Source organism: Mesitornis unicolor, unplaced genomic scaffold, assembly GCF_000695765.1.
Source record: "Mesitornis unicolor isolate BGI_N332 unplaced genomic scaffold, ASM69576v1 scaffold10920, whole genome shotgun sequence".
NCBI classification, from domain to species: domain Eukaryota; kingdom Metazoa; phylum Chordata; class Aves; order Mesitornithiformes; family Mesitornithidae; genus Mesitornis; species Mesitornis unicolor.
Genome location: NW_010156256.1, coordinates 24,536 through 39,518, shown reverse-complemented (window position 1 = coordinate 39,518; position 14,983 = coordinate 24,536). Strand labels below are relative to the sequence as shown.

At 46.5% G+C, this 14,983-nt stretch overlaps 1 protein-coding gene across 1 annotated transcript in view; it reads right to left on the bottom strand.

Annotated features, from left to right (window-relative positions):
* Positions 1 to 829: 829 nt before the first annotated feature.
* The window catches only part of FUBP3 (far upstream element (FUSE) binding protein 3), a 32,516-nt gene continuing 18,362 nt past the window's right edge, over positions 830 to 14,983 (bottom strand). Inside the window, exons 12-18 of the mRNA XM_010185898.1 lie at positions 13,753 to 13,894; positions 8,956 to 9,116; positions 8,020 to 8,093; positions 7,450 to 7,526; positions 3,217 to 3,288; positions 2,139 to 2,266; positions 830 to 1,080 (exon numbers count right to left, since the gene is read on the bottom strand). Coding sequence (XP_010184200.1) covers positions 1,072 to 1,080; positions 2,139 to 2,266; positions 3,217 to 3,288; positions 7,450 to 7,526; positions 8,020 to 8,093; positions 8,956 to 9,116; positions 13,753 to 13,894 — 663 coding nt within the window. The 3' untranslated portion in view covers positions 830 to 1,071. The remainder of the gene's footprint in view (positions 1,081 to 2,138; positions 2,267 to 3,216; positions 3,289 to 7,449; positions 7,527 to 8,019; positions 8,094 to 8,955; positions 9,117 to 13,752; positions 13,895 to 14,983) is intronic.

The following is a 14,983-nucleotide window of genomic DNA, read 5'->3' as shown; positions in this document are numbered from 1 at the left end:
ACTGTGGTTAATACTAGATTCATTTATTTCTCTAGGTAATTTGACAAATATTAGATAAGAAAATATTTAAAAGAAATGAAAAAGCAAAAAACACCTTGGAATTAAAAAATAGTTACTACCTTTTATATGGTTTTATGTTCCACAGTGTTTGTTAAAGGTACTAATAGCAGATTCACTTTAATATTAAAAATAACAGTATTTATATTTCTGAGAGCATAGAGGAAAGTCTTTTCTTTTCTTTTTTTTTTTCTTTTTTCTTTTTTAAACAAGCTTGGAGGTCTTAGATCCATAAATGCAACCAGCAATGGAGACATGAAAAAATGTATTGCTAAAAAAATTAACACGTTTTTATATTACCCTTTTAGACTCTAGAAATTATACAAACCCTACAAAATGCCCCCCGCCCGTCACTTGCCTGACAGCAAAACAGCAACTGCCTCAATACAGAATTCACAAAATTAATTACAATACATACCATAGTTCAGTTTTTTAAAAAAATGCAATAAAATCAAAGACAGCCAAGATACAAGAAATTAGAAGTAAAACATTTAATGAATTTACATATTTAAGAATATTTAAATACTGTTTAAATCTTTTTTTTTCCTTTTTTTTCTTTTTTTTAGGATTTGTTACATACCACCTAAGACTTCCAAGCCACTCTTTCTGTTGCAACAGAAAAGATCGAAAAATTAAAAAAGGAAAAAACAAAACCACACAAAAACCCACATGTTGAAATGTCACAGCTCTGGGGTGCGTTTTGGTGCCTGCAAATTCTCTGGCTTCTCTCCAAAAAGAATCCCGGAGATTTTGTTTTTTGTTTCTTTTTTTTTTTTTTACAAATTTGGAAACAAAATTACCAGCATGTCCATGAGTTTAGTACGTTACTAATTGTTCCTGATTCTTAGAAAAGTTCAGTATAGATTATCCTACAGCTAGTGTTTCACAAACAAACAGAAAAGTCTTCATCAAAACGTTGCAAATCTAGGAACCTCTGTTACAAAAAGGTTTTCTCCCACGATGATTCCAAGAAAAAAAAAAAAAACAACAATAAATTGCCACGAGGACCTTGTTCTACTGCTCCTGCAGAGAAAGAGGGGAAAGGAGAAGTTACTCGGCGGCAGCGAATTCCTAACACGGTGGAGCCCTCCTCCCGCTCCCGGCAGGGTCTGCGCCTCCTGCGATGCTCTGGAGATCTCAGCCCTGACGCCCGCTACCCCTGAGCTGTCCTTGGTTCGTGCCTCTTACGAACAAGATCTCTCTTCTGCAGAGGGCCAGACTTTGAGAGCGGGATGAAGAAAACTCCCTTTTATCACCGCTTCTGGGTCACACTTGGCCAGCGCCCGCGGCAAGCGGGGAGGCTGCGGCTGGGGAGGACAGGGCTGGCTCCCTGGAGCCTGCGGGGGGGGAGGACAGTGCTGGCTCCCTGCGCCGCCTGCATCCAGACCTGCTTCTGCTCTGAGCAGCCAGGGTGAAAACACAATTCTGATCCCGCTAAGGTGCACGTGTGCTCTGCACGTCCTTTTTGCCAAGTACCGAGACATTTGCTCTGCAAAGGTGGCGCTCAGGAAAGCCCTGTGGGTACGATCAGGGTAAACCCCACGCCGGAGTGACAGGCAAGGTGAGGCTTTACTTGGCAGCTGGTTAATCCAAATTGTTTTTCAACAGCTTTTTGCTCTCTCTCCCAGGACAGGGTTCTCCCCACACCAGGCAAGTGCACAGCTCCTGTCCTAGCACAAAGCTTGGAAGAGAAAAGGCAGATCCCCCTGGACTGCACGATGTGCCCACGCTGCTCTGCCTCACCAGCCTGGCTCCATCATTCCTTTTACTTCAGTTTCCCAAAGCCACAGAACAGCCTGGGGGTTACAAGAAAAGGCCCACAAGAAGAAAAAACCAAACTAACCCTCGAATCCTCTCCCAAAAAGCCCCTCACCCTGCACAGGTAAATAAAACTGACACTGAAACAACACGACAGGGAGCAGTGAGCAATTTCCCACTTCTGTGATCACTTCCTCAGCCACAAAGTCTCTCTGCTTCACCGTGTGAACCCAAAGCAGAGTCCCCCACACCAGGAGACAAGGCCAACGCACCCAGTTCCCCAGGGGAAAGAGCAGTGGGGTTCAGGGAACGCCAATACAGACCTGGCTGTGGGCCTGAGCCTGCCCTAGTGTCTGGCCGTAGTAGGCAGCCTGCTGTCTGTAATACTCTGCCCAAGCCATCGTGTAGTCCGGCTGGGAGCTTGCCTGAGAAGCAGCACTGGCAGCGTGACCTGGAGGAGAAGAGGGGAAAAGGGAGAGATGAGCAATTCAGTGAGACCAAGCCCAGGCTTAGGATCTCCTTTTGTAAAGCTTCAAGAAGAGCCAGCCCCCTCCAACAGACATCTGAGAGAGAGACACCGGCTATCTGCTGTTCGGATACGGCAGGACAGGCTTGGAGCTGGTCTCCAAGTGACAAGAGGACAGCAGGCAGAAAGCACTATGAGACCGGCCCCGCGGCTGCAGGGACACAGTCTGACAGCCTGAGCCCTTCATCCTCGGCCCGAAGGCTCCAGCAGCACGGTGTCAAATGCAAATCCAGAAGTCGACATCATGCACTTCTTAATGGAGCCGAGAAAGCCAGGCCCATCTTTTTCCACGTGTGCAGAGCTCTCCTACCCTCTCAATAACCCAGCTTCAGCTTTCTGTTTTCCGTCAGCATCAGTTCTTGTTGTGTGCCATGTTTCCCCAAGGTAAGCTAAATGCCAGTGTAGACACGAGGCCTACTGCAGACAGAACATCCGAGAGCTTTCAGTGGGAGAACTGCATGCACCTTCACCAACAGGAGAGGACCAGAGGGGTCTTGGAGAGGACCAGAGGGGTCTTGGAGAGGATTGGAGCTAATAATGGCAGGGGACGGAGACACAAGTCGTAAGATTAGAGTTAACTCTGTTGATAACACTTGGAGAGGCCCATAGGGGTCTTGGAGAGGACCAGAGGGGTCTTGGAGAGGACCAGAGGGGTCTTGGAGAGGACCAGAGGGGTCTTGGAGAGGACCAGAGGGGTCTTGGAGAGGACCAGAGGGGTCTTGGAGAGGACCAGAGGGGTCTTGGAGAGGACCAGAGGGGTCTTGGAGAGGACTGGAGCTAATAATGGCAGGGGACGGAGACACAAGTCGTAAGATTAGAGTTAACTCTGTTGATAACAGGAGTTGATTCATCTCCAATAACCCTGTTTCACTCACTCTCTTTTTTGTAATACTCCTCCCATGCTTTGCTGTAATCAGGATGGCTGTTCTGCTGCTGGCTCTGTTGGCCTGTGCAAAGATGACAACAAGGGGCACATCAATATGGAACAGGTGACAGTTTCCAGCCAGTGACATCTGCCGTTCCACCAGACAGGCCCTGGATCTACCTCAGTTGCCCAAACTTCACACTTCAGCTTTCACCTTTCTACAGTGATGGGCATCTTCAGCTCAGGGAAAGCCGAGGAAAAGCTCCAATTCCCGACTTCACCTCACCTGTGCCCTGTTAAAGGGCATTGAGGCAATTCTTCCCTCTGCTGGGACCTGCTCAAGACAAAGTCAAGGCTGGGAGCTGCTCAGTTTGCACATCAACCACCCAGGGCTGTCAGTCCACTCCCAGCTCAGACCCCCGACAGAACTGACCCCTGTCACCTGCACCTCCAGCCATGGAGCTGCCAAAGAAACAGCCACCTTTTGAGTCATCTCACTTGGTTTTCAGGGGTCTGCATCCCTCACCCCCACTCTCACTTGCAGAGCACATTTGAAGGAGCCGCAGTGGGCAATGTCTATCTGTACAATGTGCCCACATACAAGTCTCCATCCCATTTGACCCTGCACACAGCACCAGGGTAGCCAAGTGGCTACTGGCTACAGGTCTGAAGGGAGCCAGGAGCCCTGCACAAAGCCCAGTGAGCTCCACCTGCCCTCAGCACTACACCCCACACACCATCTGGAAAAAAACATCCACAACACCCTCCTAACAACCACGACTGGCTCTGCAGTGCAGTCTCTGGACCCCTGCACTAAGATAAGTGCCTGCGTTGAGACCTTACAGACCCCAAAACCTTGGTCTTCACATAGCACGACTCTCCCTCTTTAAAGCACTAGGACACCTCTAACCCAGCACATCTATATCTGTTGCAGGGAGAGTCCAGCCAGGCAGTGCAGAGGCGGGATGCCCGCACCTCCTCTAGTCACAGAGCAAAGAGCCCTCAGCCAGCCCCACAGCGAACAAAACCAGCCCTGAACAGAAAACACAGCAATTGGAAAACTGCAGAGAGAGGCAGGCACAGCAAGAGCTGAGCAGGGACAGCAGGAGACACGCGTGGAGGAGAGCTCTGCTCTGCCCAGCCCATCCAACCGCCCGTGCTCCATGTACAGCCCGGCCCCGCGACACCGCCGAAGGGGGGCTTTGAAGTGGGGGGAAGGGGGAAAATAATACACTGCAAGTGTGAAGTGGGTGGAGGGAACAGGGCAGCAGTGTCCTGTCCGGGGGCATAAAAGCGGGTTAAAAGACTTGACCAACGCTACAAGTCAGGACCTTTTCTGGCAGAGGTCAAGGCTGCCTCAACTGTCCACCTGCTAATGCCAACAAAGGACCTCCTTCAATGCCTTTTCTTCTCGGAGAATTACAGTCCGCAGCAGGCTGAAAGGACACGCAGCTAAATGCATTTCACAGCAAAATGTTTCCCCAGCCAGTTAATTTATTTAAGATGAGGGAAGTAATTAAAATCTAAATACATGTGTAGGGGGTGGGGGTCTGCCCCTCCTCCACAAGGAGGGCACTCTCGAGTCTGTCCCTAGGAAGCCTGCTCAGAGATCAACTCAGCCCGCTCTGACAGGGCTAGCAGAGCTGTGAACAAACGGGCTGCAGCACTGAGGGAAGGGACCCTTCACAAGGCTGTTGATAAATTAAAACTTCAAGTGCAACAGCAGGTATTCACCTAGTGTCTTCTAACAATCCTCCCACACCTTGGTGAACTCCACCTGGCCTGACTGTGTATCATTCTGATCTGCAGCAGGAGAAGAAAGCGGTGAAGGCTGTTTAAAGCACAGGGTTATCTTGTCTGTCCTCTCTCCTTACCCAGACTGCCTTCAGTGTGCCTGGCTACAAAACAGGAACACGGAGGACCCTAAGTCAGCAGGGAACTAGAGAGCCAACATTTCCCATTGGGTTCAACAGCAGAAATAAAACATCTGCCCCCAAAACGCAGCCTTGCAGTACTGAACCCGTATGGGGAAAGGATAACGGCAAGTCAGGATGTCTTGTGAGCTACCAGAAACCTGACAAACTCATTGCAAAGCAGTCATCACTGGGATACAAGCTCTACTATCAGTAATCAGGGGACTCAAAGGGTCCGTGCTTCTTATACCAGGCTCCAAAGCCAGGCGGTGTGAGCCCGAGACACAACTTTATGCTGCAAGAAGGGAGTTTTGCAGGAGAAGAGGATGTTTCAGCAAGGTGAAGAAGAAGAAAAGTTACTAAGGTGAGCTTTTAAAAGCATCTTGCAAGGCAAATAGCAATGCCCATTTCATGAGCATTTATTCAAGGACTTTGTGGGCAGATAAAAATGACGTTTTTTGTAGAGCTTTCCCTGCTGCACTGACTGCTCTGCTTCCTAAAGCTCAGGGAAGCCCAGTGCTCTTCGGGGCGCACAGGAAAGGATTGGAATAACAGTATTTCCTGTAAAACAAGCTAATAGGAAAATACTCTTCTTCAGTACCATACTATTCCACTTCTGTACAACAAAAAGGAAGTGCCCTTTCAAGCCCACCGTTGCATTTTCTGTCCTGACCACAGAACAACTATTGACCTTCTGCAAGTCCCTAGAGCTCAAAGGAAAAATCACAATTTTCAGGCTGTAATTGCTGAGGAACAAGACTCTTCCAGAGGCATTTTTTCAGTTTAACACACGCTTCCCATGCAAGGTTCCTGTGTCCTACTATAGCACACATTTTAGAAGTGCACTAAGTTAAAAAAGCAGCATTGAGGATTCCCAGATTTCATAAATTCACCATTTCAGAAACATTAAAATGTGATCAGCATTACCAAGAATCACAGGTGCAACTGCAGGCACCTCCAAGAGTGGGAATATACACTGAAGTTGATTATTTGAGAAGAAACTTCTTCTCAGTGAGGGTGACAGAGCCCTGGACCAGGCTGCCCAGAGAGGTTGTGGAGTCTCCTTCTCTGCAGACATTCAAAACCCGCCTGGACGCCTTCCTGTGCAACCTCATCTGGGTGTTCCTGCTCCGGCAGGGGGATTGGACTGGATGAGCTTTTGAGGTCCCTTCCAATCCCTAACGTTCTGTGATTCTGTGATTAACTTCACTGCTAAATCAGCCTTAGCACCAGAAAGCACCTGCCATTAAATCCCTTTAAAATTACACACACACATCTCCATTTTGGTGCTTAACTTTAGTTTTCACAATACCAGGCCATTAAAAGCCACGCATTTCCTGAAAAACTGTGATTGAAAAGTGTCTGTTGAAAGTTACCAGTCATCACGAGAGCTTTGAGATGACCAAGCAGTCTATGAATCTGCTGTGTTTAGGGGCAAACCAGTACTTTGGCTGTTGAAAACACAGGATAAAGCAGTTACCAACATCACCACTAGAATTTGCTACTTCAGTTATTCTGAAAAGGGGGTCTCCTAACTCCATCCTGCAGAAATTTGACTAAACAACGTTTTAGGAAGAAATGACACACTGAACCTTGAAGAGTAACAGCCAGCCCAACTCAGTGCTGGTGGCTTGAAGTGGAAAGCCCAGGAGCAGGGATGGTCTGGGTTCAGTTTATGAACTCATAACTAAGGACATCCAAACACTATTTCTTTTTTAAATTTATCTCTTTGGAAGCTGGTTATCCTGCATTTAGCACTGTGAAGGCTGAGCAGTTCTCATCAACTCCCAAGAGGAGACAAGGGGATGCTACTACAGCCAGCCCTGCCTATCCTTTCTTCAATTTTCTGCATCTCCTTTCGCAGTCTTTCTATCAGACTGGGAGTTGAGCAGTGAGAAGAGCTCATAAGGAACATTTCAGAAAGAAAACAAGCAAGAATTTATAAAGACAAGAACAAAAAGGTGAGACACAGTGTGTCTGTTGGGGGAAGAGGGATTGGCAAGTGCTTGCCTAGAGAATCCTGGCAGAAAAGAGCCCAAGGCAGAAATGCTTTTGTTAGGAACAGACAGTAAGGACCAAGTTTCCACACAGAGAGCAGAAACAAGCACTAAGCAGTTAAGTGCACAAAAAGTGCTACAGTTTTCAATGGATTTCAGCTTTTTCTGGGCTCAAACACCACAGCACGCCTCCACACACCTCTTCTGCTTCAGGAAATTATTTTGCTGCTTTCACACAAGTGGTCTCATTGGTGAAGCTGTGTTTTGCAGGCACAAAGCAGCAATTGCAGAAGGAAGATGGACCCTTCTCCAACCCAGGTCCGAGACACTTACTTGGGACTTGTTGTCCAGGCTGCTGCCACGTCTGGTAGGTGCTGCCCCAGCCCTGCGTCATGAACGCCTGAGGACCACTGCAGAGGATAAAAAAGACACGCTGACACAGGCAGTAAAATACTTAACAGGCCATATACATGTTGCCCACAGAAACAAAACTGCTACTTATAGTCAGCAACTGTTGAGCAAACAGGCAAACATAGGAACAAAAGGAAGCACTGTGTAGGTGCGACTGCCGTCTTGGTATCGGTCTGCTCATGAAGACAGGATACATCAGAACAGCACGCCTTGTCATCTCTTCAGTTTAGGCTTCTCTCCATGCTCTCTCCTCACTACAGACAGGCATCTTGGAGATGCCAATACCTACCTTGTTTATAATTTAATAGCCAAAATCCTTCCCACAGTTAAACTTAAAGGTTTGATCTCACTTGCTTCTTGCTTCTGAATGCTCACGCTTTAAAAGGCTCCACTTATGTATCACCCCTTAAAGGCCCTCCACCCTTCTCCCAGTGCTTTTATAGCCCCCAACCATTCCCCACAGCCCATCCATGAGGAGATGGAGAAGCTTACTTTTGATGAGGTGTAGCGGGTGCTTGGCTGAACGGACTTTGACCAAATCCTCCAGGTCCACCCATGCTGGTACCCTGTCACAGAATCCACAAATATTTAATGCCAGCTCTAAGCACAGGGTGGAGGCAGTAAGTACGAGCAGTAAGAAAGGAAAGACAACAGCCTGAGACACATTCCACCAAACCCCAGCACCTGAAAGTGACTGATTCTCCAGGGATGAAGTTCTCAGGACTGTCAGCACACTCCAGGAGCCCAGCTTCAAAAGCAACTCCAGTCAGCCCACAAAGGGGCTAACAGGACTACAGCACAGCTGGAAGTTTTCTTTGAATAGCTTGGAACCTGAGGTTGGTATCAAGCCTTCTCCTCTCAGGCAATGAAGCATAAAGGTTGCTTTTCAGATTTACCATGCCCCAGTTCAGTATAATCCATATTTTTTTTAACCCAAGTCTCTCCCTTCAGTAGTACTCCAGCCTGACATTATTAAGCTTCAACACCACAGCACTGCATTAAGTGGAAGATAAAACTCATCCTGGATTTAGCAGAGCGAGGAGTGTTACTTTCAGTATGATGACGCCAGGATTGTGTTATTCTCACGCAGTGACACTATTGTCTTCCCTTCCAAAAAAGAAAAATTAATCTCCTTTGACAGCCTTCTCATACCTTATTATTGCTGTTCTCCCCTCTCATACAGCTGCTCACTACCCATGATTATGTCAACAGTCAGATTCTTCCGTGACCACAGCAAAAATTAGTCCAAGGGATGCTGGAGGGCCACCAAAGATAAGACAGCTGCTAACAGGCAAATGGTTTTGAAGCTAAATAATGTAAGTGTGTGTGTGTTCTATGCCATCCTGTAAGTCCAGACCTACACATACTTAAGAGTGAAAACACCATGTCTGAAAGAGACAGACCAAGATCAACAGAGATGGAACTTACACCAACTTTCTCATCTATGAGATGCCTAGCGAGTTCAATTTGCTGGGGAACTCCTCTGATTGTGAATATTCGTACACCAGGGTCTGTGTTCGGAGGTGGGTTTCTCTGGAGCTCAACATGGGCTCCTGACTGCTGATTTATGCTCTTGATATTCTCACCACCTGAAGAAAAGAAAACAAAGACATAAGAAGGGACATTTAGCATCCTTTTCCATAAGGACAGTCAGGTTCTGGCAATGGAACAGAGTTTCAACTACCTTTTGTGTGCCTCAAGGGAGGTGGGTTGACGATGGGAACAGCACAAGAAACCACAGTACCCGAGTTCACATTGCTCCTTTAAACTGCCTCATAAGCATGACCTGAAACTGGGAGCTACTGCAACATTTCTGGGGTCATGGATGGTGCTGTTTTAAGAACACACGCACAGTCCACCTGTGTGCACATTTGTAGGCTCCCCACAAAACACAGCATGGCTGGGATACACTGACAAACCAGGTGCAAAAACTGTACTGCCTGAATTCCGGTGGTTTTGCAGAGCTGTTCACAGTCCTCAAGAAAAACAAGCAACCTGCAACTGAAATATGCTTTTTCTTTCTTCCATGAGGCTGTTTTTCCATCACTAGACATTTCATTCCACTAATGCAAAGAGCCATCAGCCACATACCTTGCAGCTTAAAAGCAAAGCTTAAGCTTTCTTTCAGCAGGTTATTCCCTTCAAGAAATCTCCGCTTGCTGCACTTCTGATTCACACCACAGCATACGCATCCCTCCACACCACCGCAGCAGTGCAAGGTTCCAGGCTTTCTGCTATTTCACAGTCAGTTATGCATGCAGTGAACAGATCCGGCTAGTCTGCCGTCTGCATACACCAGAGCACAGGAGTGCTTGGAGCAGGATGCAGCGCCAGCCAAAGCAGATCTGATTTCCTGAAGATCTGCTAGGTCTCCGGTACTCTTAATGAAATTTGCTTAACAAAAGCCTCAGCCAATGTTACAATGGTTCAATTCTTCTTATGCAACTTACAGACCAGCTCCACTCAACTGGAGAAATTACAGGGTGCGGGGAAGGAAGGGGTTTTACAACTTTTAAATCACAAATCAAAAAAATCACCAGGCACAAGAACATAGAGGAAACAGGAAAGAGAGCAAAGGAAACTAACTGGAGATTTTTGTTTGGTTTTAATTAAGAAGAGTCTCCAAAAATAATCTCCTTTATTTTGCTTGCATTTCCATCTCTATACCTCCAGCACAACTTCAAAACAAACTGTGGATGCTGCAGACACTTGTTCATTTCATTGTAATGGACTCGTGACCTTTTTAACATTTTAAAGCCTTCTTGGGGAAGGGAGGAGGAAAAGTTGCCAAAGGGCAATTAACTCTTTCTAAATGAATTTTTGAAGATGCATTTAACAAAAGATAATCATGTCACATCCCTGGGCAGACAACGGCGATTGTACTGTGCAGCCAAAAGCCAAGCCACTTGTTTTCAGTCAAGCATGGGAAAGTGGTAAGATGAAGTTTCAAAACCAAGGGGTTTTTTTATGTAGTGCTTTTGTCTGATGTAGACTTGTCTGAAACTCTGGTTTTTACACATTGAGGTGAGATCTGAATCAACAGCCATTTCATCTGCCTAATGAAAACAGAGTCAACACAATTTGGATCATGAAGGAATAGGTGAACTTTTTTACCGGGGAACAGAGGCATAACCATAGCTTGCTACTTGCACAGCAGACTAGGATTCTCCTTCCAAAAGGGAATTAAAAATTGAAGCTCTCTCAAACTGGAAGCAAAGAAAATATAGATTTCAAATCATTTACCATTCAGCACCAAGTTGGTAGTTGCTGGGACTGCTTCCACATCAGCTCCCTCCTAGACCATAATGGAGGATCAAATTGTTTGGCTCTCCAAGATTGGTGAGAGGCTGCAAGCTTCTACCTCTGTACCAGGCCTTGGTGCCCTTCTCCTCCTGACCCTCCAAGCCCGGTACACGCCAAAGTGCTCCCTCCCATCCCAGCTATCCCAATTCAGCCTCCAGAGCATGCAAATGAAGTGACGCAGCCAAGACGGTGCCGGAAGGAGTTCATCTTTCCCCACAGCGAGGTGACCTGCTCGGCACATGGTGGCTGTCTATAGCCGCATTCAGCAGTCCGCTCCATTCTTCTACCTGATGGGGGGCAGAAGCGATCCAAGAGTGGCCCCCCAGCTGGACGTGAAATCGTAAAGCAATTAATCAAACCTGCTAAAAGGCAGAGCTGACAAGAGCCAGGCCGGCCACGTTATCTGTCAATATTGCTGTATTTATCATGGAAATCCAGTGGGGGCCCAGAGAGGCTGCGGTTTGTTTCCAAGCATCACCAAAGAGAGAAAGAGCTTGACATGTGTATGGTGCTCGTCTCCACCCTTCCTCGAGTCTTTCAGAAAAGCAAAGCTGCACCTACCCACCCTCTAGAGGAAAAAGCTATGCACAAGATTTCAGGGAGCCAAGCACTTCTTATCAGCTCCTAAAGATGCACGCTCCCAAGCTGAGAAGTGGTGCCCATGAGAAAAGGTCCCTAGATCTTCTATCATATACGCTGCAGAAACTGCTCCATCTCCCTTCTTTTCCCCTCTTCTCAAGCGGTGACATGGAGCTGGAAGCACAGTAGCAGTTACCTGGCCACATCACCTACACCACACCTGGAGGCCCAAAAGATACCCATTGCTTGGGTGTGAACCTCAGAGACCAGGCTATGCATGGAGTACTCAGATTTACATGGAAGGCCAAGTCCTCTATCAAGGGAAAAAAAAAATAAGAAAGCAAAAAAAAAAAGCTGGAAACTGCTGAAAAATTAAGTAGGGAGCAAAGCTTTTACAACTGGTCACTGTTAAAAAAACCACACCAACATCCCCTCTCCCCTGCACTGCCCCACAGGCAGCAGGAGAGGAAATAAGAAGGATTAGGTGTCTTGCATCGCCATATGTAGATTATAGTACATCCATCCCGGTCCAGGCTCCAAAAGGCAACGCTACAGCCATCACTCACTTGACAAAAATGAAGGCTGCAATAGACTAAGAGCACAGGCACTGTAAGAACACCGATTACAAGGTGGTATTACAAAGCTACAAGCACTCAAATCACCATACAACTAGTAATTAGTCACTCCAGAAAGCTTCTGATCTGGCCGGGTAAGAATCCCTATTTTGCTGTTGTGAAAATAAAGGTAAAAAGCTACCCTTCACCCCCACAGCGAGCCTGTGCCAGGCCTTGCACTTGAATGCTAGGACATCCAACTCCGCTACCTGCATTTATCTTTTCAGCACACAGTGCTCTCTGTAGTCACAAATGCTCCACTTCAGTGCGCTGCTGAACAACAAGTGACCTTTTCTGATCCTTTGTTAAGGATGACTAATGGATACGGCAATAAAGTTTCATTATAATTTGATTTTTCCATACATATAATTCTCACTTGTGGTCTTAAAATTTGCTTTGCTTAATCTTTTGCCCAACTGGACTGTTCAGCGAGATAAAGCACAATCGCTCTGCAATTTGTGCATAATGGGGAAGAGCAGGTGGGTTTTTTATACTGGAAAAAGTTTTCAGGTTTGTGAACAGGTCTACGGGAAAAACATGAAAGTGACTGTCATGCCTGTATTCCTTGTCACCCAATGTGTCTGGTCCCTGTGGCACCCTGAACTGCTGCCAGACAAGAGAGATGCAGCATGGTCGTGCAGCACGGGAAGGAGGCCACTACACGTTTCATTGCAAGCTCACTCCTCCCCAGCAGGACCGCAGGAAACTAAATGTCACTGAAACATGCCACAGTGCCCTCAGGTCTCTGCCTCCTTTACCACTGTAGCCAATTCTGTCCTTATTCTATTCACCTCACCTCTGCTGAGGCTAAAAGCCAACTTTGATTACTTAAGTACTAGTTAAGGCACATGTCATTCTTCCTGAAATAAGCAGATAGAAAAATTAAATACAACTCCTTTGACATGTCAGTGTATTAACTGAGAAGCATTACAACAACTCTAAGCAGTAGAGCTCTTCCACTCCTGGCTCTAAGTGCTGCCATTACCTGATGTGCAGCTCATGCTCATGACAAATTGAGACTGCTCTGGTTTCATAACTGTCCTGGGGGTGTGTTGGTTCTTGAGAGGAGAGCCAGGTGACTCCTTGTCCATCTCCTTAGCATGGAGAGGTTCAATGGCTAAGGCAGCCAAACAGTACCCATGGCAGGGAACATACTTGTCTGAGTAAGAAGAGGTACAGGAGCCAGGCAGGGGCGCTTGCCTGCTCTGTGACAGGCTCAGATGTGAGCTCAGATACAGACAAATCCTGCTACTTCACTTTATTCATCAGACACTCCAGGGATGTGACTGGAAGCAGCTACTGTTATTACCACATTCAGAGACCTTCCATTTTATCACATGGCCATCACAGAAATCCAGCATCATGAAATGACTGTTCTGCTTGTCCCTGATAAACTGTCCTTTAAATGAATTCTCTATATAAAGAGAATCCACAAATAAACCTGCCTTTTCTCAGCCAGCTGCTTGTTATAACAAGCTTACTTGACAGCTCTGCATGAAGAGCCTCTCTTACATATTGTGAACAAGGGCTCGGAGAGTACAATTATGAGTGAGAGCACCACAAAGAAAACAACCACAAGCGCTTATAGCTTATTCCTATGCTGCATTCACTGGCCACTAAATACCTGCAATTACAGAAAACTCTGAAGCCTCACTGTTAGGCAGCAAGAATGTGACCATCCCGAGAGAGAAAGATTGCAAGCTCTAGTATTTAGCATCATGGGACCCACCTTTTCCTATAACGAGGCCACATTTATCGGCTGGCACCGTGTAGGTTATTTCCTGCATGCCCCCAGGTGCCCCAACGCTCCAGTCTCCACGACCACGACCTCTTCCTCGGGCAACAGCCAAACTTCCAAAGCCATCTCGTTCCTTGGAAGGCAAAATATTTATAATCAGTGGTTTTTTGCTGATCCCCCTCAAAAAAACAACACATCAAAATCAAAATAAAGCAAGGTAAGTTTAACTGCATTACAATCGATGGCCCTGACTTAAGATATTCTTGGACTCCAGTTTCACATTCAAGATTTTGAAGCGCTTTAAAGAAATGCCAAGTAACGCAGGTTACAGTTGCCTTCCTGACTCAGGGAGATATTTATATTTCTTAAATGCATGCCTTTATATCTGCTGAAATAAGCCTATAAACAAGGATCAACTACTAAAGGACTTTTAGTTTGTGATGGGGGCTTTCCTCCTTAGATCAACCAATAGATCCTGGCACTGACACACACAGAAGTTGCTTCCAAACCCTTTCAAGTGTCGTTTTTTAAAGAACTCCTGGTATTACTCAGCTGAAATGCAAGTTTCCCTAAACTTCCAGAGGAAGCTTTTAAGTTCAAAGACACTTAAAGGACACACCTACACTGGGTAACTAATTTCTCCAAAAGCAAAGGCCACGGGCACTCAGAGGCTATTATGACAAACCTCAAAATTTAAGTGGATGATTAAAAAAAGAATTGTGAAATCATGTATTCAGACCAGATCTCAGGACAAGAAGAGGTACCAAGACATACCCTTGATGGAGAAATTATGCTCAGGTAGCTGGTCTGGTATAGTCCAACATCTTTACTTCTTATAATACAAATGCAAAATACAACCTCCTTCATGCCCTGCTAAATCACTCATCTTGCTCTTGGGCAATGCAATATGTTGGTGTCTTAGAGTGCAGTGACCACATGTGAGCATTCATCGCCTTCCCTTGTCTCTCTCAGCCACCAGAGCAGAGGACTGGAGTCTGAGGAGGAAGCATCACTGAGCACTGTTAATGCTCTGCTGCCTGAGCGTCACTCAGCCCTACTGAACAGAGCCTCCAGTCACTGTCTGATGGTACTGCTGGACTCCTTTCCGCCAGGCCACCATTTCCAAATAACTTAAAGCAAACCCAACAGTTCTGTCCCGGGCAGCAGCATGTGTGGGCCTACCAGAGGGAAAATTTAACACTGCTGTTCTTCAGATGGTGGC